Below are 27844 nucleotides of genomic sequence, written 5' to 3'. Positions count from 1 at the left end.
TCGGTGGGTGGAGGACAAGCGCTGGAGCTGCGCTGTTCCCCGGACTTCGCCCCTCTCTGAGCGGATAACTGGAGCACTTTTCTCCACCGTGAGAATGAACGCGGCGGCGGCGGAGGGCTGCTTCCTGTCCGCCCTGCAGCCCAACTTGCCCTGCACCACGTACGCGGTCCCGGCGGACGGACCGTGTCAGGACCAGCTGGCCAAGGCTCGCAGGGTCCGGGAGCAGGTCCGGACCCGGCTGGCCGAGAGGAAGTCCTCCTCCCTCACCCGGCTGGACGACTCCCGGCTCGGAGCGACAGGTGAGCCGTAGAGAGCCTCACACGGCCTGGAGGGGTCATCCATAATGGATAACTCTGTGTGTGTGTGTGTGTGTGTGTGTGTGTGTGTGTGTGTGTGTGTGTGTGTGTGTGTGTGTGTGTGTGTGTGTGTGTGTGTGTGTGTGTGTGTGTGTGTGTGGTGGGGACATGTGTCACCATGGAGACCAAAGTTATGTCCTCAAAAACCTTTATGTGCATGCCTTCTGTGCACATGACGTCAATATAAATTAATTAATCCACTACCTTAACCATAACTACTTACCTTAACTCTAGCCTTGACTTAGTCCCATCTGTAAAGGTTTATTGATTACTATGTTTGTGCAGCCATGTTAATCTCCAAACCAGAACAGAAGGACAAGGAGGTTAGACAATAGCTATGGTAAAAGTTGGTGCAATTCTGCAGGACATGAAAACCCATGTTCATTTTATGGAAAATAAAGGAAAATAAACATGTGTTTGGTTTTCTCTACTAGTGAGGACGTAGGCCTGACTGCACACTCATTCATTGAGACTAGTCTTCCCTTCAGGATGGAAACCTCAAGGTTGTTTCAAGACCAAACTATGGTTAACACTCATATATGCTCAATGGAAGATTGATTTTTCTCTTCACAAAGCCTTTGTTCTGTACTCAGTACTTTATTTACTGGTCAGTTTGGTGTTGAGAGTCAAAGGTAATGCTGGTGGATGACCCTCAAGCACCGTGTCTTGACCCAGATACTTCATTTTGTTCCGAGACTTTCAACTTAAGTTTTATTCCCTCAGTACGATTACAGCCCCAGTTCAGTTTAGAATCAGATCAGGATCAATTAATTTCAAAACGAAAGTTCAAATAAGGATTAATACCGTACTTAACTTGAGCTGAAGGCCCCGCTTACACAACGTTTTCAAACTTTGATTGCACTTTCTGTGTCCGTTTACACCACGTTTTCAAAATGGCCAATCTTGACTTAATCCTGAAATTGATGTTAAAATTATGATTCGGACTAAAGGCCTCTGCATACTCCCATAAGAACCCATGAGAACAAGAAGAAAAGTTAGGTTGTGATGTCAGCCAGCTGCACAGCTTATTTCTCGCCTCCAGTGCTTTCAGAAATACATTTCTCTGAACTGTTTCAGTAATAAATAAGAAAGTTTTTGTCCGAGCCACGATCTTGGTCTGGTTTTAACTGCAGGAGCTGAAAGCTTTGAGTGATGTGTTCAGGTGCATCATGTAAAGCCGCCCTCTGACATGTTAAGGAGTTGCGGGGCTTCTACAGTAGTGAGGTTACAAGCTAAATGTGATTAAAAACATAGTTTACAACAAGAAAAGTTCACAACCTGGCACAAAAGAAATTGCTAAATTAGGTGGTAATTAAAAATGAGTGCAAAGTTTAGCACCCGAATCAAAATGATAAAAAAAATAAATAAATGAAGAAATAACACAAATGGAACATGAAGTAAGGGCAGTAAAGTCAAATCAAAGATACAAGAAAAACATCACATGCCTTTCAGGCGGAGGTTTTTCTCTTTTTTCACTCCTTCCCAACAAAGACTTGGAGTTTCTGCCTTTGAGGAATGCGATCCAAAACCCACGCCTCCTCAGCTTTATTAGTGAACCTGTAAAGTGGAAGCCAAATAGGTGAAAGCGAAAAGTGTCTTCTACCCAAAAGCTACAGTTCAACATCCTCGCTGCTACTTTCAGTACATTGACACTGTTGTGAGTGCTATCAATACTGTAGCCTGTGTGCTGACCCGTGGCGTTAGAGATCAGGGTGTTACTGACGCGCTCGGCGTATTTTGTGGCTCTGCGCCGCGATAAAGTCTCACATGCCATGTCACAGTGTGTGTCCTAAGTGGGCGCACACGCTGCTGATACTTGGAAGTGTGTCAAGAGCTGCTCGAAACTCTCAATACGCGTTTTCTCTGGAAACACGGTCAATAAACAAGAAACTCTGGATTTAATCACAGTTTCTAGTGTATTTTAATGATTGCATGAACAGGATGAATTCCTTCCTGACTTCAGCGCAGTCAGACTACTAGTATCTCTGCTGTAAACTCTTTCAACAGTATTTCTATTTATTTGAATGTAGGATTTCGACAGGGTCACTCCAAAAGGTGTTTCATTTCATTCCAAGTAATTTTGTAGTAGATGTACTTTCATGGTTAGATTCATTGTCTCCTGTTGAGTTCAACTGGTTGACATCCACCCCGACATTACCCTGGAGGATACTTTAATATAATTTCCCACCATGAATGTTAGCATATCAATGCAGCCCCAAATTTCTGATGCTCCCTCTGCCATGCCTTACTGTTCGGATGAGAGTCACGTGTTGCAATGTCGTGCTCAAAATGACAACATTTCATTTGAAAGAACATCCTTTTTGTGTATTTGTTTCAGAAAACCTTCACGTTCACAGAAGTTTTCATGGAAACTGCAGAGACGCTGAAAACTATGCAGTTCGCGTGCCAGACCACGTGTTAGCACTGTTGTTTGTTTTTGGTGTTTTGTAATCGATTGTTGTCACAGTGACTGTGAACTATAAAACCACCAAGTCCCAGGAGAATATGGACTGGGAGTCATGACACTCTGGAGGAAACGTTGTTTGTTCATTGACTCACACGTGCATAAGAACTATTTACTACGGTTTTTTTTGTTTTGTTTGGAAAAGGTTGCGTTTTCCATGTCTACAAAGATACGGAGTTGGAACATTTTCAAAAGGTTTTCTAAAACTTGTATTTTCAGTGACTCAGAGCACCGTTGTTGTGTAAACAGACACTTAGAACACAACTAAAGTTTTCCATTTTCACTTGAAACGGTTGTGTTCTCCCACAGAGGCTTCATCAGTCCAGAGAACATTATCTCAATTGCAGAGTCACAATAACTGTCGCAGATATTGCAGTGGCAGCGTTCTCAACAATTTATCAAGAATATGACGCAACCTCCCGCTTGTGTGAAGCTACAACATTCCCCGAGCTGGTGTATTTGAACACACCGGTATAGATATGAGTGTCTGCAAATTAAATCGGTGGAATTTACCACAAACCTGTGAAATCCAGTTTTACTGCTGTCGGAGTAATGTGGAGCGACATCTGCGCTGCGTGTTCATCCGTGGTTCGTCTGAGGATATATTTAGGACAGGCAGAGATGTTTGTCAGAGAATCTAGTCAGGAACTCGGGTTCGATCTGGAAACGTACTCGTGATTGAAGCGATGACGACTCCTGCGACTCAACACACATACAATGGCAATCATGGATGCACGAGTGAGGAATGAGTCACTGTGTGTGGACTGATGACAAAGTTGAATTTCTGCTTTGGGATCACGCTGAATTGTTAAAAACAACAAATTACAAGAGAATGTGAAAATTTGCTGTCAAAGCCTGAACAAACTCGGTAGTAGGACAAAGCACGACCCAGTAATCCTCCATTGTTGTCTGTTGGGTCGGCGCGTGCAGGTTGTACGTGTGATGTGGGTCTGTAACGTCGGTGTTTCTGGGTTTTCGCAGTAAAAGAATCTGAGAGACACTAACAATTTTCCATAGTCCAAAAAAAACAAAATGGATTGTGTCCTTTCATACAAGTGCATGTTCAAACCTTTAGTAGATCAGGCCCAAACTCACACACAATAAGAAAGTGAAACAAGGAAAGAAAGTGTGACAGAAGCAGTCATTTAACACGGCGGCTCTAAAGAAGGATGTTCTCTGTCACATCAGTGTGTGAGTGTAATCTGTGACCTCTGCCTGCTGGCAGTTCCTCTCTCATCACTGGAATCTCCGGGGTGAAGATCTCACTGGACACAATGAGGCCAGTTTAAAAGTGTTCAGGAATGTCAAACTAAGTTTTACACCATCTCGAGTATCGCAAAACATTAAGGCTGTTACTATGTTGACAAGTGTTTAGGACAAGCAAGATGTGAGCAGAGAGTCTGAGTTTTTGTGTTACAAAAAAAAAAAGAAAATCATTGGGAATTTCCAACCAGTCTTGCGCTATAATGATGTTGGTTCTTATAGCAGCTGCGACACATGGTGATGGGACAATGGAATCGGGCAGGAATTGGTTTTAAAACCAGGAAATGACTCAGCACTTTTGCACTTCCGAATGCCAGATCCTGAAGTTGTTTATGTTGTTGTAATTTGGCGTTAAGGTTTGGTCGTGTAAAGTTTGTGGTCATGGTAAACTCACAAGGTTTTAACCTCGTCTGTAACATAAAGTACTTCACAACATTTCTAAACTGTCGTCTAACATTGTACTCTAACAGTGTTGACCAGAATTGGGAAACTTTTTGGCAAGAACTTTCCCATTTCCCAGTTAGTCATAAACACACCACTAAACCATGTTTACTTGTTAACACTTCAAGCTGTGTTCCACAGATTGTCTCATTGTGGAGGATGAAAACCAACTAGTTTAAAACAATGATTTCTTTAAAGCATCAGACTGAAGCTTAACTATGATTTGATTTTGGGATTTTTTATTTTTTTTTTACTTGTAGTAACATGCTGTGTGACTTTGGCCTCATGTAGAGGACAACTGTTTAATTTCAGAAAAGTTTCATGTTTACACAGCAACGCTTTGAAAAATTATGTTTGTTTACATGGACACACCAGAAAAAGTCAAAACGATGTAGTTAGCGTCACACACACACGTAGCAGAGAACAATTCGCTCTAAGCATTAACAATGGGAGTTCACTGATCCTCGTATGGACAAACGAACAAGTTGGATTGTTATTACAGTGACTGTCAACTATAAAACTACCGAGTGAAAATATGGACTGGGAGTCATGACACTCTAGAGGAAACACAAGTTTTCAGTGACTCCGATCACTTTCTTGTGTAAACGGATCACCAAAACAGTACGAAGGTTTTCCATTTTCACTTGAAAACATTGCGTAAACCAGGATTGTCTTTTCATTTCATTGTGGTTTACACTTTATTAGTCAGAAATTGAATGTTGGAATTATTGCTCACGACCGTCTTTATAACAATTAAACATGGGCTACAAATAGCATCCGTCACTAGCCTCCCACCGGAATCTCACTGCTCGGTGACATTCAACACTAACACCAAGTTATTTAATAAACTGCACTGTGTTGGATGTGCGTGAGGTGTACGCACATGTGTCGGAATACAAGATCATCTGCAGTCCAGCACAAAGAGACAGAAAAGTCAGAAGAACAAACAGAAAGGGGCTTTTGAAGGGAAAAGATCTAATTGGAAACACAACCCAGGTCAGTGACCTCCTTTGTGTGCGGAACATTCTTTTCCAATCTCCTCTTCACAGCACGTTATCACGGTTTATTTTAGACCGCTCTGTAGTTTGGTCTGTGTTCCACGCTGCTCTCATACCTGCTGACTGGGCCTAAATACTCACTGCCAGAGCATGATGGAAACCTGGACGTGCTTTGCGCTTAACGAAATGTTGCAGTTTCTCAGACCTGCGGTTCTGTATTCCAATACCTTTAGGAGTGAGGTGGTATCTGGGTTGACTGTATACAGCCTACAGTCAAGATACACTGAAATCATGCTTAAAACACAGCACAGGGTACTAAACTGTGTTTTCTGAAGGACTTTCCACTTGTTTGGCTGATTTTATGAAGCCAAAATTAGTTGAATGAGTAAATGAACACTGTTATATAAATGCACTGATAAAACCTCACTTTACCAGACCAAAAAATCCCCAGTGGTGCAGCCAGGCAAAGGTCAGTACATTGGTCAGTCCGGCAAGCAAACACACACAGAGGGATCAAGCAAGGTGAATACACGCAGATACACCGTGAATACCCCACAGTATTTGGACATATTGTAAGTAGAGTCACAGATGGTTTCAGGGGCAGCGGATCACTTTGTTTCTTCTTTATTATCTAAAAAGTACATAAAGCATCCAGTTAAATTCAATATGTGTCAGACAGAAACACTCAAAGGAGAAAGATAATGTGGAAACACGAAGGCTGGAATTTTGGAATTGACCGGTCAAAGGTCAAGACAAACAATGCAGAATGACAGGAAATGATGAAGAGAGCAGTCAGTGTGAACATGACCTTAACCCAATGTAACACTCAATGAGCTAATGAGTGTTTAAACACACTCATTAGCTTAAAGTGAATCATTATCATCGTGCACACCGACAACACACTGATATCAGTTCAGTATTTGTCGAGTTAATTTACATTGTGTTGTTGAAACACTGCTACTGAGAGAGCAAGTTCGTGTGTGCCCTTTACAAGACCAATATTTATTGTGAGTCTCTCAAATCCACAAGAATGTTTTCAAGAAAATCCACTTTTATTTGGGGCTTATAATAAAGCGTCAGCAATGACGTTTCTAGAGAAACTTTATCCAAGTTAGCGTAGAGACGTTCCAGCTTACACACACACACACACACACACACACACACACACACACGCACACAGTAAATATTTCTTCAGTGTCATGACTCTGTCCATGTTCTCCTGGGACTTGGTAGTTTTATAGTCGACAGTCACGGTAAAACAATCCAACTCGGTCGTCAGTGTCAGTGTTCTCCCATTATTGACGTTTAGAGCGAATTGTTCTCTGCTGCATGTTTGTGTGTGTGATTTCTTTACAAAAACAAACAGCCCCCGCTGGTGGCCCAATGTGAAAACTACATTGTTTTCAGCGTTTCTGCCTTCCCTGTGTAAACATACAGTCCCATTCAAAACATTGTTGTGTAAATGCGTACATTTTCCTCAAATGAAAATGCAAAAATCATGCGATGGGACATTGTCGTGTAAACGGGGTCTCAGTTCCTCTTTCACCATTGCCTCGGCGGGCCGAGACGGTACGTATAGTGCGGTGAGGCAAAGCACACCGAGACCCAACTCTGTTGCGCAGTCTCACCAGAGAGTATGTTTAAAATGTAGGCGGGGTTGTGAACGACGTAGATATGTGATGTCATTACGCAACAGTAGTTGCGGGACTAATGCGCAGCTCAGGCATATTGCTAGGTACCTCAATGGCGAAAAATTTGTAACCATTGGTTACTTTTTTTTTTTTTTTTTTCTGTACTGTCCACAACTTTTGTCAGTTGAGACGCACGAAAACTCATCCAACGGCGGCTTAATTCCTCACCATAGTCTGCACTGCCCCGACCATCATCATTTGTAAACTCGAAATAAAAAGCTCTAGCTGTGATGCAAGTTTAGTATTTCTGCTTGCTAAGGGTTCCAGTCACCCCTGTGTAGTAAGATAACCCCTGTTCATTAAAGCTGGTGTGCTGTGGGTGTTTCATTGTGTATGAGCATACCTTCTGTGACCTCCGATGCGGTGATGCTAATGCTCAGGCATGCGGCCCAGCTCCTCTCCCTGTTGCATTTCCTCCCTCCTTCCTGCCGGACTGGGCGGTGTGTGTTGTTTTTCTCCAAGCCCTTTGCCTCAAGAAACACTTCCCCTCTCCCTCCGCTCAAGAGGAGAGAAGAAGGAGTTTTATGAAGAAGAAAAAAACAAAAAAGAGTGGCTCACACAAAGGAAGGAGAATCAGGCTCAAACCAGCTCAGAAAATCCGAACCAGGCCAAAGAGCATTACGATGAATTGTTTGTCTGATCCTGGTCCTGGAGATTCTGCAGACTCTGTGATTTTTTTTACAAATCTTAAAGTTAAAAATGTTCATAAATGTCAACAATAAGGTTAATGCATGCAGACTGAACAATGTGAACCCATCTAATCAGAGGTGATGACAGTCCAGGCTTATATCAGTGTGCAGGAATAACATCGTCGTCCTGTATGTGCTCCACATACACCCCCCCCCTGCAGATAAAGGAATCTGGTTCAATTTTGGGTTTGAGGGACTTTCTGAGTTGTTTTTTTCTCTTGGAACTCAGGTTGCCTGCAATAGTACAAAGAAATTCAGTGAGTTAATTGGTGATTGTAGAACTGATTGCCCATCTTCTGCCAGCCAACACTTCATACGCAGCCCCATACAACCCTCTCCACATGTATAGAACAGGGAAGTTCTGTTCTGGTCCCGGATCACATCAGTCTGCCATGTTTCAGGTCTCTCCAATAAGGGGCTCCTTATTGGGCTTTGATAGAGGCTCGTTGATGACGTAATAATTAGATTCAGATGGGTTGAAGTGGGGAGTCTTACATGGTGATTTTTTTTTACTTGGAGTAACATGATGTGTGACCTTCATTTTACCTTTATTGGTTTCAATTGTTTTGGTCCGTCTTACAGTAAAACCGGCTTTTTATGCAAGATGGTTTTCCTACATAAAATGTACTCTAAATGTTCTACTCAGTTATCAAGATCTCCCTTCCTGTTTTGATGTTGCCATTCACTGACCTTCAGTACGCTGAATGTTGGTGACAAATATTTATTTTATTACACAGTCAGATTATCTAATCAAACTATGGTTGCCAGACATCTGTGAACATCTCACTATTGGATTAAAGAATGTACTGTTTCATTTAAATTTGTGAAAAATACAAGATTCAACAAAGATTTTAGTAGTTTTGTGACAGTGCACAGAAACCCCCCCCCCCCAAAATGTACCAGTTAGAACTTGTTGTTGTTTCTGCCATCTGTGTGATTAACATGTGATCTTTGGAAATTAATATACATTTATGTAAAGGCTGTAACAAAACATAGCTCAGTACAAGACAAAAAAAAGAAGGAAATTTCTCCGTATTTAATTTAGCAATAGTGTGTAGAGTGGTACTAGCACTTAATCTAATTTCCTGTGTCTTTGACTTCTTCTGTGGAAGAAATACTTGTTGTGTTACTCGAGTGTTTGAAGGAGGGAAGCACTTTTATTGTTATTTTCTAAAAAACAAACAAACAACCAAACAAATAAGCAAAGAAACCCTGCTGGTTTTCTTCTGTTTAGTTGCACAAAATGTTGATGTAGACTGTAAAGTAAAAAAAAAAAATCTCAATTATGATTGCACGGATATGAAATTAATATTAATTCCTGTGCTGAGCTGTCCATAAACAGAGTTAGTTAACTTTGAGAGTGATGAATTAGTTTCCTCTCTTGGCTCACAGCAAGACGCCCCCTGTTTCCTGGGCTTCTTGCCATGTGGAGTACATGTCCCCCCCCCCCCCCCCATGTGTTCTCGGAGTACGAAGCCATGGTAGATATGTTAATATGTGTCTCCTGGTCAGTGTGTGTGTGTGATTGTTGGTGTCCAGTGTTAACGGCGAGGTTGAATGGCGACCGACCGGTCCAGGAAGTAGCCTGCTTCCTCTTTGCAACCCGAACTTAGATAAAGTCTGCAGCAGATGGAAAGTGTGACGATTGTATGAATGGATTTGTTCCTGAGACGTATGACACTTTAAATATCAGTTTTAGATAACCTAACTTGATCTATGTGACCATGATCATTAACTGTCTCCTCCTTCAGGAAGCTGTAACAAAAGCCATAGTCGACTCATCACACTGACATATGTTGAAGCAAAATTCACCCACTTTAGCCTTTTTTCTTGTCATTCTGATTGAAATCTTTCCGACTGAGGGATCAACGTGTTTTACTTCAACCTTGTTTCAGCTGTGTTTTTGTTTTTGAGAGTGATTAAGCACGTGCTCCGTCTCGGGCGGTCCCTCTCTCCCACGCCCCGCCGTGTTTTCATCGCTCCTGCAGCTGCTTTTTATTTGCAAATGTGTTCGCCATCAGTGGCAGGCTAACGTAGATGACTGTTATTCTTCCTCTGGTCGCGAGGGCTAATTGCAGTAGTGGAGCTCCATAGACGATTTGCTTTATTACAGTGAACACGCTGAAGTAAACAAACTGCTGTGGAAGAGGAAAGTTTTGCCTCTCAGGGATTTGAAGTCACACTTCAGGAGTTTGGGTAAAATTCCTCAGACAGACTCTTGTTCTGTGAGTTAAATCTGGTTGTAATCAATGACTCGGTTTTGTTTTTCATTTTATTCTTCGTAACAGACTATCCAATCATGAACCACGTGTTTTATGATACGAACGATGAAAGTGTATTTTCCATATCTCTGTCCAACCGTCCATCTTGAACACCTGCTTCATCCAAGTCCAAGTTGTGAAAGTTGAAGGGAGGAGCACACCCTGGAACCGGAGTCCATCACAGAAATAACACACTTTCTCACACACACAAACTTCAAATCACAAATGAACCAAACAAGCATGATCTTTTGTGATTGAAATACAGATTTCTTGTTTTTATTTGGTTTTGGTTGTCCCAACATTTTTTGGAGCTCGTTCATTCAACAAAAGATTGCACTCCAGTAGGCTTATATTTAGGTTTTTCCACGTAGCACATATTTTAAAGTATATTTAAAAGCACTAAACATTCATCTTTTTTTCTTTTCTTTTCTTTTCCTTTCAGATTACAGCTTTCCTGAAGCAAGGGGCCACTCTCACGGTTTCAGTTCTAGATCCATGATACACACACCCAGTCGCATCATGTCTGTGAGTACACTGTAACACCAACACCCCGTTCACACATCCAGTCACAGAAAATCGCCATTCCTTCATAGAAATGTTTGAAAGCAACAGAAACCAGCAGCAGGTGGGTGCAAGAAGCATAATAATACAGTAAATTCGGTAAAAATGCTAAGTTATTTTCTCATGCAAAAGTGAGGTCTGAAAAGATATAAATTGCTTCAAATGAGCATTTATTAAATTTCTTTTTAATTTTCAGAAACAATATTCGGTGCAAATATTAATAGAAATAGATCAAACTGATCCACCTTCAAGTAAACACTCAAAACTTTAAAATAAGTTATAATCAATATACAAATAACAACATGAGCTATATTAAGATCCAACATTAACTGGGAAGACAAACAGGGTGCAGCTTCATGTTTCCATGACGACTGGACCTGACGACAGGGGAAGTGTCTGTGGTTTCATATGGTTGGTTACTCAGGTCTGCCTTCATGCAGCATTTTAGTAAAGCCCATGAAGCGTTTACATGCATACACATCACAATGCTTGTGTTTTGAATTAAGCGTGCACTCTTGCGTTGGTCGTCGCACTACGGGAGCCTTCTGAGCTCAAACTTGTGGCATACACAACACATTTGGTCCACAGTCCACTGCAAATACTTCAGTGAGGCCGAGAGATCACGTCAACATGCACTGAAACCAAAAACTCGAGGTAAGAAGTTCCCTGGTGGTGTGTCTGAAATACTCGTCAACATCTGTTTGTTCCCTTTTGTCTTACAGAGCAGGTTTTTTTTATTTATTTATTTTTTGCTTGTTGAGTGTTTGTTGGCTCAAATCTGAAGTCGCCCCAAATAATTTCTGCACTGTTTAGAAGTAACTCCACCGCCTCTGCAGATGCTGTTATTTCTCACATTGTTCCGCTGCTTGTGTGTTGCTGGTGGGCCGAGTTGCATGTGGTTGAACTGTGGTGGATGATTGGTTAGCGCCGGAGAGAAACACTGTGGTTATAAAGGTTTTATCATTTAAAGATGAAAGCCTTGCCTATATAACCATCGAGAAGCAGCGGGGAGAAGGGGATGCTGTTGATACTATTTCCAAACTTGGAGGACGAGGGTAACGTGGTCATGAGAACAGATTTGTCGGGCAGCAGATGTTTGAACATACCGAAGGTTTCTTAGGGCTTTATATCAGAACTGAACACACTGTGGTCACAGAAGTTGACGTGAAAAGTGACCAAGGTATGAATCAGTCTTTGAGCTGCTCAGGAGGAGAGGGATGGGAGAAGAAAATATTACCAAGATGAAAAAAAATGTGTTTTGAACACTTGGGGTTCAGTCATGACGTTGGCATTAAGATCTGTGGGGAAGGAGGCAGGATGGAGTTTTTCTATGGTCAAGGTGAGGTGACGGGTTGTTACAAGGAACTCGGGACCAGTAATGATTATATCAGATATTTCACAGTTTAGTTTCAGGAAGTTGTCACCTATTGTGGTATTTCTACCTCGCACTTGGTAAGTATGTTGCAGGAAGAGGTGGGGTTGGCATTGCTTGATATGTACTTTGAAATGTCATCAACATATCAGTGGAAACATTTAGATCAGGTGTGTCAAACATATTTCAGTTCAGTATCCGCATGCAGCCTAATTTCATTTTGAGTGTGCCCCGCTGGTGAAAGAGTGCCACGATAACCTTTAAATTTACACTTTAAAGTTTTTCTTTTGTTATAGCATATAGTATACTTGATGAAAATGTCTGTATTTTCACATTACGAACAAAAATGACTGCAATCTCAACATGAATCCAATTTTAATGAAATCTTCTGGTGCAAAAATAAGGTGAAATGTCCCCAAAAAAATATCTCCTGTGGCTGTTGCATTAGTGTTTTACAAACTCACCCTTACGGGTCAAGTTCATTTGTCAGTTTTGTTTTGTGTACTCGGGGAAATCCAGACTTAAAAGTTTAATTGAAGTTGCTGGACAGCAGCAACATTTTCCAGTATTTTTGATATGAAGCTGAGGTTTAGATATGGGCTGAAAGTTGGAGGGGGAGTTTGAGTCACGTCCAGTTTAGAAGGAGTCAAAGACCCTGCAAGCAAAGTGAAGTTACAGTTTGATTTGTGAGAATTTTCTCTTATGATAGAAAATGTGTTTTGCCCCACTTCAATCAATTTTGAACATTTGAATGAAATCCTTTAATTTCACAAAACGGTTGACAAATTCTCAGTCCAGTTCTTAAAATTTAAATGGAATACAATTTTGGAGAGTTTTTCAGCAGCAGAATTCACCTGTTTGCTGACACACAAGAAAAAGCCTTTAAAAACTAAAGTAAAGAATTCATCTTCAATTGGGTCATATTGCTTTAATGTTACCTGCTATTAAAAACTTGCAATGGATTGATTATGAATGTTTTGTAGTGGATGTTGTCATTTACTTTAGTATTCTTTATATTTGATGGCTTTTATGCAGGTAACTCTATCCCGAATCCTAACATTTCTTATTGGTGGCTTAAGTATATTCACAGTTAATGGAATCATCCTGTAAAACGTCTGTTTAGTGTTAAACCACATCCTGTGAACCAGACTCGATGTGAGTATAAACAGATTCGAATTCCCACGAGCACGGCGAACCCAGAGCTGCGCCGACCCCAAGATAAGCCCCCGCCCCCACACGCTTCAGCAATTCAGGCATGGCTCCGTCCAGACGGAGAGCAATGTCCAGCCGGCGTCCAGAGGAGGTTCAAGTGATGGGCGTACACGTTAGGTGGGCAGGAGGCCAGCGGTCTGTCATTTCTCCTCAGTCTGGATGCTTGGGACATTCGAGAGAAAGATACTTGGCTCAAGATTGGTTCGGCCTTGCAACATGATACGAAACAAAAACATATACTGGAAATGTTGAAATGATTGTGATCACGCACATGTTTTTACAGCACTACTTCTGCGACCCTGTTCACTAATATTTCCTAGACAGTCGTGATGAAATGGTAGTTTGTGCTGATTTTCGAATGGTTTCAGAACATTTGATAGAACTTCTGTCAGATTTGTCTTGTTGGAATTTATAGAAATTGAAAATCTGTAGAAAACAAACTGTTAGGTTTTTAAAATAAGAACCTCTTAAAAATGGCTCATAGACGCACTTGCCTTGTTAAGAGCATTCAGGTTGTCTGATTTTTGGAGGGGCTTTCTGCCTTCAAACTTTGAGATAAAACCAAAGTAAAACTATTTTGGAGAGCAGTTGGTTTATCGGCCACAAAATAAAGCCCCGAAAACTGTAGCCTTCCCACTGTAAAAACAAGGCGTTCAAATGGAACATTTCAATACAAATTTAAATTTAAAGGTTATTATGGCACTATTTTACCGGTGTGGCCCACACAAGATATGTGGCCTATGATCTAAAATGAGATTACACCCCTGCCTCAACCTATATAATTGACGTCTCACGTTACGATGGCACCACCAACTTGGTTCCCTTAAATTAGGTCAAAAAGCACCAATGAAATATACTGTACGGGTTCACACTGTACAAGGAGAGACTTAAATAAGGCTGCTTATTAATTCCCCACCCACTTATCCTAATAGTAACCTAATTGGTGCTGAGTTCTTCAAGAGTACTTTGACATGTGGAGGACAGGGGTAGTAGCAGGAGAGAATCCTGCGATGGACAGACACCCTGCTGAGTTACAACCAAACAACACCTACATACTGATGTTGGCGCGTCCTCTAACCTGTTGTTTTTCCCCACACCACCCACCCTTCAGGTGGCCACCGCACCCCTCCACTCCTCCGGGTTCTCCTCTCGCTCAGCGGTGGAAAGCAGCTCCAGGGCGATGCACAGGGAAACCAGCACGGTTCAAAGCAGCATGCAGACGTCTCAGCTCCACAGCAATAGCAGACGCTCAAAGTCCCTGTGCCAGGGAGACCAGGAGGTCATCCCCGTCACGGTGTCCGCTCATCCGGAGAACGGCTCCGTTCCGTTCACCGCACCGGGGTCTGGCAACCTCCGGCGCAGCCTGAGTGGGATCCTGGCCCAGGACAGGGGCTACTGGCAGGAGGAGGCGGTCCCCTCTCAGTACACCTACAAAGGCCCCTCGCATCGCACCATCAGCCGCATCACCAACAGGCAGCAGCACTGCCAGCAGCAGAGCTCCGCCCTCGGCCAGGAGGGCTGGGTGGGGAACGGCAGGGGGATTTCCACCGCGGGGGACAGCTGGGGGGCTCAGTGGCAGCACGCGTCCCGGACCAGCCACGCCACGGGGAGCGGGCAGTACACCCCTCTGCAACGGGCCGCCTCGCTCCGCAGCCTGAGGAGTGTCGGGAAAGGAGTGGACGTCCTGGAAGGAGCTTCGATACACAGCAATGACCCTCTGAGAGAGTGAGTAGTGAGACTTCATCACATATAGGGACTACTTGTTGAAGGTATGTTAATGTATATGACCTTTGGCAGACGGCATAATGTGTCTATCTATGTGTGGGTAGGTTGCAGAGTCTGGACGTGCCTACAGCGGTTGGATATCTGTCTGAGGCAGATACAGCTTTACAGGTTGTGGGAGCTGCGTACATACAGCACCAGTGCTACCACAGCAACAACGCTAAGAACGAGGTGGGAGCTTATATCATGTTTATATGTGTGTGCGTTATGAAAAAGAAAGTCTGCCAGTGTGTTGTTGCAGTGACTTTACTTTTACAATTGAAATAGTAATACAACAAACATGTCAGCGCAGTAGTGTAGCAGTGGTTGGCACTGACAACAACGTCACGGTATGAATGTGGCTATAATAAAACTGAGATTGGGAGCTGATCATTGTAAAGGCCATCAAAAATGTACCTCGTGTCACCGTCAGGCCAGATTTTGGCTGAGCCCTTCAACCACAAAAGATATGCGAGATATATTTATGGATACTAATTTAATAAAAAAGAACCAAATATCTAACTTTAAGTAAAAAAATTTAGAATTGACAGGCATGCAATAGATATTTTTCACCTTAAAATAGGTTGAATTGAAATGAATTGACTTGAAAAGTATATTTTGGACATGTTGTAAGAAATGTAATTGATATTGATATTTGGTCCATATGAGGAAGGTTCTGCTGGAGGTTTCTGACTTTTAAGACAGAGTTAGTCATTTACTTTCTCACTCAAGTGGAAATGTAATTTTACTTCCACGTCAATAAAATTTGAGTGCAAAGTGGAATCTGCTTGTACAAAGTGTGTGGCGTCCCTCAGGGAAACCCCACGGGTCCCCTGCTGTTCGTCATGTACATCGAAATGCCTATATGCATTTTACACCACTACTACTTTATGCTTATGACTCCACTGCTTCTGCCTCTTTAATTGTCATTTATTCATGTGAGAAAAAACATGAACGTCCTGGCTGGGGCTTGCACTGATAACTGCAATTGAATTACAAATAAAGTGTGACTGCCTGACAGCTTTTTATTATCATGGGAAGATCATACTATTATTTGCTTCCTGATTCTGTAACTTTCTGTCCTCATGACAGGAGTCAACTCATTTATAACCAAAAAGGTTTCTGCTGCCGCCTGTACACTCTTCAAACTGTCCCATTTCTGAGCAAAATGAATGAGTGCAACTTTGTATACGTGTGTCTGTGTTTATAGCTCCAGCCTGAGTAATGATATAAAACATCTGCTTCAGTACCCTTATACGTACAGCCACATTACAGGGTGTGGAAATGCCACAAATAACACAAAATCAAAAAGAAGTATTGAAGCTGGTGGGGGGAGGTCAAATTGATGATAGTCTGTCTTTGTTTGCAGGTTCGTGTTCTGCAGGGCGTTCCAGCTCTGGTGCTTCTTTTCGCCAGCGAGAACCAAGAAGTGCAGCGTTATGCTACGGCTGCCACGCGAAACCTCATCTATGAAAATGCTGAAAACAAGGTGGCCCTCATAAGTGCTGGTGGACTGATGCCTCTTGTCAACAGCCTGAACCAGCCTGACGAGGAACTTCAGAAATCTGTGACAGGTACCCAAATTAGTTTTTAACTTTCAGACAGTAATAGAAATACAAATGTAGACTTGTCCTTGAGCAAGAGACTTAATCCCAGATTGCTCCTCGTAACAATGAAAAGCGTTCTGACAAATACTCCCAACTCCTACAGTATTGCCTTTTTATAACCTCGCTGAGCCATTGTGTGCTGCACCTAAAGAAATTATTTCACAATACTTTCCTTCCCTCTATCGTTCTGGTTTTATTCCTCATACCAATCTGACAACATATTTCTAACATTTTATGTGTGCAGGTATCCTGTGGAATCTCTCCTCCAGAGACAACTTGAAGGAGAAGCTGTGCGTTGAAGCTTTACCACTGCTGACAAAGAAAGTGCTGATTCCTTTGAGCAGAAACATTCCTCTCAACCCATCTGAGAAAGACATATTTTACAATACAACTGGCTGTCTCAGGTAAAAATCTCCTGACTAGTTGGGATTTTAAGGTTTATGTCACACGCAGTGAAATCAGCTTTGTAATGACTAAAAAAAAAAGAATCCCCCACAGATCTTTTTGTGAGTGACTGAAAGGTTCAGTTTTGAACGAACACTGTTGAGATTCCACATCAATGTTTCATGAAAAAAAGAAGAAAACAGGCATAGCACCAATTCCAACACCACTATAGCCTCAACGTAATGGGATTTTTATATAGAGAAAACACCATAATTCCCTAAAGAGCAATGTAGGAGAGGAAGACGCTTCAAACAGGAGGAAACAGGAAGCAGAATGTGTTTCTATCCTCCTCACACGGCTGAAATCCTGAGACGGTGAAGCCCGAGAGAAACAGAACAGAGAACGATAAACAAGTAGCCCACTTTGCAATGGTTGAGGGAAACGATGATTATGAATAATATAGTGTTGGTCTCCACTGCTGGAGATCCTGCGGGAAGGTACAGAGAGGCGAGAGCACACATTGTAGGAGAGAAACCCAGTTAATGTCAGACTTTATATATTGATATTTCAATACATATATATAAAGAGTGAAACACAGGAGAGAAGCTCAATGCATCGATAATTACCGTTTGAGCTAAACTCGCCCCCAGTTTACCAAGTAGGAATGTTTATAGTCTAATCTCAAAACGAAATACTGTTTTAGCCTCCTGAAGGATAACTACATAGTCCAATTTTATTAAATTTTATGAGTTAATAACAAAGGCAGTAACATTTACATTCTTTGCACGCTTGAGTTTAACCCATTATTATACGATTTGTATCCTATATTGTTGATGTGTTTGTCATTTGTAGCAAAGAAGCACCTATATAAAGTTAAACTTATCTTTTATAACGCATGCCACGTTCTTTAGACATTTTTATTATCATGACATGAAGCAAAATTCTCGTTTTCAGGAACTTGAGCTCGGTGAATCAGAGGACGAGGCAGAAGATGAGAGATACGCCAGGACTGCTGGACTCACTGGTGTCCTACATTCAGCAGGAAGAAAGAACAGACGATAAGGCATGTCTTACAATTATACATAACACACACTCGTCTGCTTCTGATTTTCTGCGGTCTTCATGCATCCCGCAGTACAAAGTCAGAATCTATAAATCGTCCGTGTCTGAGTGCAAAGTGAGGTTGAGATATATTGTAGAGTGCATTATTGTAAACTGCCTCGTTTCCCACAAGAAAAACATGTTTATTATCACTGACGGACAATCAACCACAACAGCACTAACTTTTTCACTTGTGCTGTCTGTCAACAATCTCACTCACCGTAATGCAGCTTGCGAGTTATGATCAAAATACGTATTTGTTCAAGAATCAATAAAGACAAACTACTGGCAGTTTGACCCGAAGCTGAGTGAGCTTTAATACATATCACACAGGAAAACATTTAACTTCCAGTTAATGTTTTATACACCAGATCAAGTTACTACCCACCACACCAACCTGCAGTGTAAGTCTTGTCAGCCTTCTCACGACCTTCTCAGGTTTCCCACGTTTGATCGCTTGGATGTGAACATTAAACCTGGATCCTGACATCCACACCCCTGTAACCAAGCCTCATCCAGCTGGTACTGAGCAATATACTGTATATATAATACAAACATAATATGAAGGTCTGACACAGGTACTGGCACCATGCTCACATGTTCAGTGAAGATAAGTTCAACTGAAATAAGCAGGACGTTTCACTTGATAAACAGAAGAAGTTGTTTGCTGGTTGAGGGACAAGTGAAGCACTGGGAGTGTTTTCAGCCGGCACCATCCATCTATTTTCTTTACCACCCACTTCAGCACAGTAACAGAAGGAGGCTGGGCTCAATCCCCAGCTGACTTCAGAGAGCCATTATACACTCTGTCACAGGGATAACACAGCTCCCCCCCCCCCCCCCCCCCCCCCACACACACACACATACGGTACATAAATCCAGAGTCGCCAAGCAACCTCACATACATGCCTCTGGATTGTGGAGGGAACCTGAAGAAAACTCAGGAAAACAGGCAAACTCCACACAGAATTCAAGCCCAGTCATCCTGCTGTGCAGCAACACCGCTGAGTAGCGATACTACACGCTTTACACTAAACTCAGGTGAACTCTGTATGTAATCATGACCATTCAGTCAACAGCTTAAAAGCCAAACATTAACCATGCAATATAAATATCAAAAGAGGGCTTTGCTTAAAGTATACAAATAACAAAAACACTGAAAATATTAAACCTCCATTGTGAGTGACAAGAATATATCTAATAGCCCCAGTCTCTATTTTGGTTTAATTCAATTCAGTTAGAAATAGAATAGAGCTAAATACAACAGTAATAAAAAGAAAAATCCACATAATCAAGAATAATCAATGGGGGAAAGGAAAGAAAAAACTCCCGTTTAAAAGGAAGAAACCTGCAGAACCAGACTCGGAGGAGGATACTTTGTGCTGTTCGGGGACAGGAGAGAAGGGACAGACAGATTGTAGGAGAGAAGGGACAGACAGATTGTTGGGAGAGATTCAAACCCTGGTTCAGGTCAGTGGTCGCACAAGCAAAAAAACAACAAACTGAATTCATCTATATATGTTGTTGTTGTCTTGTCTTTACAATGTTAAATGTTTCAGACTAGGATTATTTCCTGTCTATAAATAATAATGTGAGACTATCTGTTGTAGACTGAGGCTGAACTCAGTTGAAGGCTGTTTTTCTCCCTCAGCGCAAAATGTTTTAATGAGTAACTGAAAGCAGTGTTTTTTTTAAAAAGGGACCCCTGCTCACGTTGTAAGGCTGTGTTGTGAATAACGGGAATGATATTCCAGGTGTGTTGGATTTTTTTTTTGTAATTGGTCTCATAATGCAAGAGAAATTGAAACCGTCTCCTCCTGTTAGAAAGATTGCAGATCCACCGGTTTAAAAGCTGATTGAACAATAAACTTTCCTCATGGTGGGACTGGGTTGAAGTTGCGTAATGACTTTTTAAATGAAGTCATTTGCTCAGTTACCACAGCTTCGTCTCAGGAACTGCCTACCTTGCTGGGGTAATGTTCTTTGGGCACATAAAGCCAACACAGCTCTTTAGAGAGTTTCTTTACTTTCTTAATAGGTCAACAAATAATGTCCTGGGGCCTCATTTAGAAAGGTTGCTTAGTAAGCAATGCGTCCGCACAAAACGGGTCCTGAAAGATGAGTACGCCACTTCCCACACAAAGTTTGTGATCTAAAAAAAAATTAAGCCGGATTCATCGCATACATTTAATGTCTTCATATATCAGACTTATAGATCCACGTGATCATAAACAGCCAGGCTGCAGTGTTGTACAGTAGATGGCGTGTTTTATTTAGTGAGCCATTACTGCTGAATCAGCAGCACCATGTTCATATGTCAAACTTTCATCTTCAAATGATCCAGAGCCGGTGGATAGAACTGATTGATTATCAATTGTGATTCGCTCATAGTGTGAACTTTAAGGTAATGTCTCGGCGCAGAGTCAAGCTCCCGGTTTTCAAAATAAAAGGCATTTTGAAACGAACTGGTGACTGCGTTGTTTTTCGAATAAGGACTGATTGGAAACTTGTGTGTCTTAACCAGCCTGTGTAGATTTTTGGGAGACATGTGATCCAACACGGATATGGAATCTGTTACCTGGCAGTTATTGAGCTTAAATAAAGTTTTTTGGGGTTTTTTTTTTCACTGACTCTATGAATGGACTCTCTAAACGCTACTAAAGTCTTCGGGCTTGAAAACGTTGTCACATAAACGTGGCCTCAGTCACCAAGATCTTGCTTTTCATTTGCAGTCCTCATGTACGAACACATACGATCAGTCAGTCGGGTACATCAAATCAGAAATGGAACAAAAGCCAAAGCGCAAAATAATTCAACATTTTCTTCGTCTTTTGGCTTTTTTTGTGGAATTGCAACCAGTGTCAAGGGGTATACTGCCCCCTGCTGTTGGCCAGTGGGGGCTTAAAGGTTCCTCCTCGAAACATGTAGTTGGAGTCTGATGGGTTAAATGCAGATAAATAATCTACCGAAGTGAATCACTAAAGTACGCTTTTCTTCCTGCTGTACTCGAAGCGTGTAAAATCAAGTCGTGCCCTGCGTCCCACATTCTCTCTCTCTCTCTCAGTATTGCCTCTTTTGGAAGTGAAAGTAATACATTCCCTGTGATTTTTTATAACCTCAGAGTCTCCTTCTGTTCCCAATAATCCCTTCAAATTCCATCCTCATCCTCTTTCTCCGACTTTATCCAGTTTGACTTCAAAGAGGTGGAAGGCAGGACTGTAGAAATACCTCAATGATGGATGAGAAGCAGGTGGAGGAAGGAAACGGAGGGAAAACCAACTCTAAGAGGGCAAAAAAAGAGCATGTTCATCATAGAAAAACTATATATATATGTATATGTTTAGTTAACGTAGAAAGCTGATTTTTTTTTTTCTTCTTGTGACTTGAACCTGACAGATTTCACGTCATCAAAGCATGTAAATCTATCTAATCTTCAAATCCGTGTCTCCTCTCCGTGCTCCTTCCTTTCTTTCTTCAGGGGTTTGAGAATTCGCTGTGCATCATGAGGAATCTGTCGTACCAGCTGTACACGGAGCTTCCCCCCTCGGCCCGCCTCCACCTGGAGGGTCCTGTGAGGTCCTCCGCTCGTCGAGAGACTGACACCATCGGCTGCTTCTCGCTGTACAACAGAAGAAAACCTGAGGTGACATCTGCACACTCACACAATGGACACATTCAGAGGGGAAGGTTTGCATCTGCAAGAGAAATCAAAGCAGCGAAACAAACAAACATCAGTCATTTGTGCAATTAATCCGAGACACAATGACACAATGTAACTTATTAAAAGATCCAGGTTGATCTCAGCTTGTTTGGTGTAAAAGAAGGATTAAAGACTGAGACTGAAACCTGATCTGACCTTAAAAATGTGATTAAATTCACATGTAGAAGATATTGAATGTAGTCAATATTGTACACATTCAGGTTGTTGTGCACAGGAAGTGTGAGTGTGACACACTGGCAGAGTAACTACAGTGTGAACACAGAGAACTGTGTTCTCTTCCCATCATCTACAGGCAATTTCTTGTTTCCAATTGAGCCGTCAGAAATTTAAAGTGGGCGTGATCAACAGACCACCCACATTCTTTCTGTTTTTTTTAGTCTCTTCTCAGGGGTTTTGCTCTGAAGCTTGAAAATATCCTGATCAGAACTTGCCTCTTGTTTTGCCATTTCAGGCAAACACTCACATTTCTCTGTTATTGTTCAGTTTCCCACCTTTGGGACAGAGAGAACATCTTACTGGCGTTTTAGAATCACAGCATTATTGTCTGCCACGTGAACACTCTCTGATATATCACTTTTTTTTGTTATATTTTTAGTGAAATACATTTTTTGATTTACATTGCATTTACATTACACTTCCAAAACTTTTCAATCCAGAGTTTGCACATGGCTACACTAATGTTTTATTTAAAAAATGCATAAATCTTTTGACAGAACCCTAATAGTTTCACCTTTTAATGGATTCATTATTTCACATATAAGTAGCAAACTGTATTTTTTTTTCAACACAGTTTGGTATTTAAAATAACTTCAGGGAGATTGTTTAACAATGACGGCTCTTTTTTCTGAGTGTTACGAACAGCTGCCCTGCAAAGACGAGGCTAAAGCACATTATTTCACCGTTTCTTGATGTTCACACCTCTGATCATTATCGTTTAACCTCCCGTGAGGGACGCACAGCGGATCTGTGACTCTAAAGAGTCCAGTCCCACATAGATGCTGCTACCATTCAGCTGTTAAAAGTTCTCTCTCTCTCTCTCTCTCTCTCTCTCTCTCTCTCTCTCTCTCTCTCTCTCTCTCTCCGCAGCAGGACAGCCTGAACGTTCCCACGCTGGCCCAGCCCAAAGGAGCCGAGTGGCTGTGGCATCCTAAAGTGGTGGCGCTGTACAAGCTGGTTCTGCAGAACCGTGAGAGCAGCTGCACCAGCCGGGCGGCGGCCGTCGGCGCCCTGCAGAACGTCACCGTGGGAGACGGCCGGGTGAGAGCAGCCGCTGGCTTCATTCATGCCACTTTATTGCTCTCTCTTTATCTGTTTAGTAACAGAAAGCCAAACGGATGGTGACGTTCTCTCTCTCTCTCTCTCTCTCTCTCTCTCTCTCTCCGTCAGTGGTCGTCGCTGCTCAGCGGCGTGGTGATCGAGCAGGAGAGGATGCTGCCCATCCTCCTGGACCTGCTGGACTCGGACAACGACCTGGAACTGAGGCCACTGACCGGCCTGATGAGGAACCTGGCCCGGCACTGCAGAGACAAAGAGCGCATGGGTGAGAGGCAGACGGAGATCAGAGAGAAAGACATCACGTCTCTCATATTTCCTACAATTTAGAAAATTTTTTCACATGAATATTAAATATTGTAATCCGAGAAACGGGTATAACATAATAACTCCAGACATGACATTGAATTGTTGCCACAAATGAATATTCAATGGCCAGAAATGAGTTTTTTTGTGTCACAGAGAAATTGTGGCGACAAAATAGCAGTTGTTTACCATGAAATAGTCCTTTGAGCCATGAAATAGTCCTTTGTGGCCACAAAATGATAATTACAGGCCAAGAAATAGTCACTTGAGGTCACTATTTAAAGTTTTATTTCAGATGTCGTGTCGGGCTGCGTAATAAACAGTATAAAGTGAACGTTGTTCCTGTAATTAATCTGCATTATGCAACGTTGACACCGGGTGGTCTGTGTTCACCGGCCAACACGTGGTTCAAAGTGCTTGTATTCAGCATTTTATTCTCATTCTTCTCAACGTATCCTCACAAAACTCTAGACTGAGATGTTATAGTTGATTGGAAACGTAATTATTTGACGAAAACACATTTTCTTTTTTTTAAACCTCAGAATCAGAATTTTTGTTTTTTTGTTTTTTATCTGGTGTCCAACACTGCTCAATAGTCAAATAATGGGCCCAGAATGTCGCCTTTAAATCCAGCAGGAGTCGATATCTGTGGACAATCACAAGTCCCCTACAGGCGAGTCGCCTTGGAGAAACAATTAATGAGCTAATTTCCTCCAGGTATGTCGCCTGAGGCGACATACCTGGAGGAAATTAGCTCATTAATCGTAGGATAATCCTCTTTGGTCCTTTTGTTCTGTGAAGCCAAGACCTCGGTGAACGTCTTGGTGTCCAAGCTGCCCAGCGACGGCCACCAGAACTCCCTATCCAGCGAGGTGGTGGTCAACATCTGCGGGACCCTCAATCACCTGGTCTCCGGCAGCTCCCTGGCGGCCCGCGACGTCGCCTTCTTCAACGGACTCCCCAAACTGGTGGCGATCAAAACGTCCCACGACCACAGGTCTGGAGACGCGCTTGTCTTGAGTCCTGAGCCTTTTAAACACTGCTTCAGAAGAACCTGAGCTGATCTGACCGTTAGTTACTAGCTTGTTACAACTCTTCTTCTTCTTCTTCTCTCTTTCTCTACCGCTCGCCTTTGTTTTCAGCTCCGGGAGCCTGAAAGCTGCCAAAGCGGCCTCGACCGTCCTCTGCAACATGTTCCAGTACAACAAGCTGCACAGAGACTACAAACTGGTGAGGGTCTCCCGTCGCTCTTCCGCTCTGAAAGGAGGCCTGGAAGTGGAACCGAAAGCAATCCGAAGCAGCAAACACTTGAACCATGACTCAGCAGAAGCTGGTCGAGCTCTATCTCACTTTCTGAATTGCTGAATTGTTTTTTGGGGTTTTTTTTTGTACGTTTTAAGGCCAGCGGGGGCGTCATCACCGCAAAAGCCGGAAAATATGTTGTTTTGTTTCTTTTTTTCACTTTCAGGACTCCAGCGGGAGAGTCTGTGGGGTTTTTTTTCCGGTATTCACGCTGCTCCTCTTTGTGTTTTTTTTTTCTTCTTTTTTTTTCCAGAAAGGATTCACCAAACAGGACTTCACAGACGCCTCCATCTAAAGTTTTCCACCTGGTGGAGCAAACGAAGAAAGTGCAGATTTCCTTGCTGTGAGAAAGTTCCGGACCGAATCTAATGAAGCTGCTTGGAGCAGCAGTGACATTGGAGTCTGTGTTGTAGCTTCTCACTCTAATCCCTAATCTGATCACCTGCCTATTCTAGATAAACAGGCTCAGAAACCATGATTAATGAGAAGAGTCGTGGGGCTGCGGAGCTCTTAACCCCGTCTAAACTGTATTTTTTTCTAGTTTTCTATGAGTGTGAATGAGAGACTGAATGTACAAACCCAAGTGCCTTCAAACCAGCCGACTGTACAAACCGTGAGCGGAACTGGTTAAAAACATGAAAGATACACACAAATAAATCGGGAGTCAGGAAGAAACCTTTACGATCACGCAGTCGCCCTGCATGAAGGTGGCTTGATCTGCCTTGATTATATAAAATACAGGCAAAAATGACGTGTTTTTAATTTAACGGAGCCGTCAAAATATCCCCCGCCGCTGCTGGAAACAGAAGGAAAGCTTATTGGCTCCAGACTGAACTTTACCACTCAGATGAAGTGACAAAGATTTGAGTTGTTGAAGAAGAAGCATCGGAGCTTCAGGAAAGCACTGCGACAAATCCTAATTATGAAAATATATCATTGATGATACACCAGTGTACAAATGATACGGCAAAACATCATCATCATCATCATCATCAGAAGGTCAGGCTCTGCCTCCCAGACCGAGTTAAACTCCCAGCGTTTACTGATGGATTCCTGCAGCAATGTGAAGGTTTATTATGTAATAGTGTGTCTTCAATAGAGACACGACTTGTTCGTTTCTGTGGGATGAGGTCAATCACATTGTGTTCTTCTCTCCAGAGAACAGAAGAGCTCTGCAACGTCTCTCCTCCGTATTTCGGAAGAAAACACACTTGCAAACTGATCCTCATGAGTTCACATGATCATAACTGGAGTTATTGGCCCCGTTTACGAAACGGTGAAAGCGACGCCCAGAGCCACTGAGAACACCACTTTTCTGAAAACATTCTCATTCCTTCTGAAACCAAATTTCACTTGAAACGTCGTGGTGTAAACGGGGCCCGAGCATTGAGCTGAACCAGACGTGATAAATATGTCTGGTCCACCTGCATCAGATTTAAAACCGGAATTCCTGACAGTGTCTTTGAATGGAGACGTGAGCTTGAAGCTTTGAAACAAAACTCGGTGTGATCACATGAAATATCGATCATCCGTCTCTCGGCAACATGTCCGATGATGTAAATGTTCAGCGTGTCTGAGGAACACGAAGGCGCGAAGAGGAAGTGAAGGAATACGGAAACTACAAATCCATCTGTTTGACTAAACTGTGTAAAGTGACTCGCAGGACGGCAGAATTATTGGCACCTATAAACTTTAGATATTTTTTCATTCAGAATTTTGGGTTTGCATCCTAAAATATTGTGTCGTTCTGAATTATGAAGGTAGAATTAGTCTTTTTTTTTTTTTTTAGCATTGTGGATTGCTGGGTGTGTGCTACAAAAGACTTGTCACGTGGTTTAAAATCAGCCTCATTTTAAAGGATTCATTTCATTGCCCGTGGGCTAAAACCCAAGAGGCTCCAATCTGACCAAAGCACCAAGACAATGGTAGGTTTCTAAGAAAACACTGATCATTTTAACACATTTCTTAACACATTTCTTAAGACACGACACTGAGACTGGAGCTGAGGGAACCGTGAGGCTGCCGTGAATGAAAGCTGAAGTTTCCAGAACTTGTTGCTGCCTCTGTTCCTTCTGTTGCTGTTTTAAAACCTAATTTCTTTGAGTCTCAGCGCCACAGCTTGGTGTCTCCGCCTCCTTCTCAGTAGGATTTCCTCATCCTTTTTGTTCCCATCATGTTTTCCTCACAGCTCCACTTTCATCCGTTTCCTGCAAAACCAACGTACAAGTAGAACAGGCTTGAACTCCGGAGACCAAAGTCTGTGTGTAAATACACACATTTATTATATTTTATCACACGTTTCTTCCACTGGGTTGAAGTGTTTCTTCATTCTTTGTCATTCTGTCACTTTGGGCATTTTACTTAAATATAAGTTTGTGCTAAATGTTGTTCCAATGCATTTATCTCTGATCCTCTCTAAGTTTGTTAGTGCCAATAATTCTGTAGACTGTGTGTGTGCGTGCGTGTGTGTGTGTGTGTGAGAGATCACATTTCAGAGCAGAGTGCTTCATCAGAAGGTTTCAACGTGATCTTTTATATTTCTGTCACCGTCTTCCGTCTGGTAATCCCGTCACAAAGCCTCTAACTGGTCCGCCGGCCGGCGATTCATCACATTGTGCTGAATTAACAGTTTGTTCCACTTGTAAAATGTGTAAATGCTTCTTTAATGACTGGTAATCTCAATAAGCAGTGTTCAAATAGTATTAATCTCAATAAATAAACGCAACTTTGTTTATAATCGAGTGGATTTTGGCTTATTGTTTTTAATGGTCTATGTCCAACTCTTTTTTTTAGGTATTTTTGGAAAGGCTGAGCTTCGAGTTTGAGCTCAGGGATTTTTTTAAGGTATTCCAAATTACTCTGTTTCACAGATGTATTCATTTAGATATTTTTGCTGCTGTCATCACACAATTTCCAAAAGTAAAATAAAAATAAATAAAAATCTAAATAAAAAAACATCAATTTAATCCAAGAATAAAAATTTTGAAAAAAGCTTTCCATTACTCTCGACTATATAAAAGTTTTAATTTTGACTTTAATCACAGAATTATGCCCTTTTTTACAGAAAGAAATGTGGCAATAG

General features: G+C 42.1%; 1 protein-coding gene across 1 annotated transcript; it reads left to right on the top strand.

Annotated features, from left to right (window-relative positions):
• The first annotated feature begins 15 nt into the window (after nt 1-15).
• LOC308134337 (plakophilin-3-like) lies at nt 16-27492 on the top strand. Its single transcript, XM_080502019.1, has 13 exons — nt 16-299; nt 10606-10688; nt 14420-15033; nt 15138-15261; nt 16439-16643; nt 16921-17080; nt 18015-18123; nt 21640-21804; nt 22969-23139; nt 23269-23422; nt 24262-24457; nt 24603-24690; nt 25016-27492. The coding sequence occupies exons 1-13, from the start codon at nt 95-97 to the stop codon at nt 25055-25057; spliced, it is 2316 nt and encodes a 771-aa protein (XP_080358145.1). The 5' UTR covers nt 16-94; the 3' UTR covers nt 25058-27492.
• The last annotated feature ends 352 nt before the right edge of the window (nt 27493-27844 follow it).

Source organism: Blennius ocellaris (assembly GCF_963422515.1).
Source record: "Blennius ocellaris genome assembly, chromosome: 1".
Classification (NCBI taxonomy): domain Eukaryota; kingdom Metazoa; phylum Chordata; class Actinopteri; order Blenniiformes; family Blenniidae; genus Blennius; species Blennius ocellaris.
This window is presented reverse-complemented; position numbering and strand designations above follow the sequence as displayed.

Bases quoted from the DNA above. Each gene is read 5' to 3' on its own strand.
- LOC308134337 (XM_080502019.1), top strand. From the start codon at position 95: ATGAACGCGGCGGCGGCGGAGGGCTGCTTCCTGTCCGCCCTGCAGCCC. The intron at 17,081-18,014 runs GTAAAAATCTCC...TCTCGTTTTCAG, and splicing joins AATACAACTGGCTGTCTCAG to GAACTTGAGCTCGGTGAATC. The intron at 18,124-21,639 runs GCATGTCTTACA...TTCTTTCTTCAG, and splicing joins AAGAAAGAACAGACGATAAG to GGGTTTGAGAATTCGCTGTG.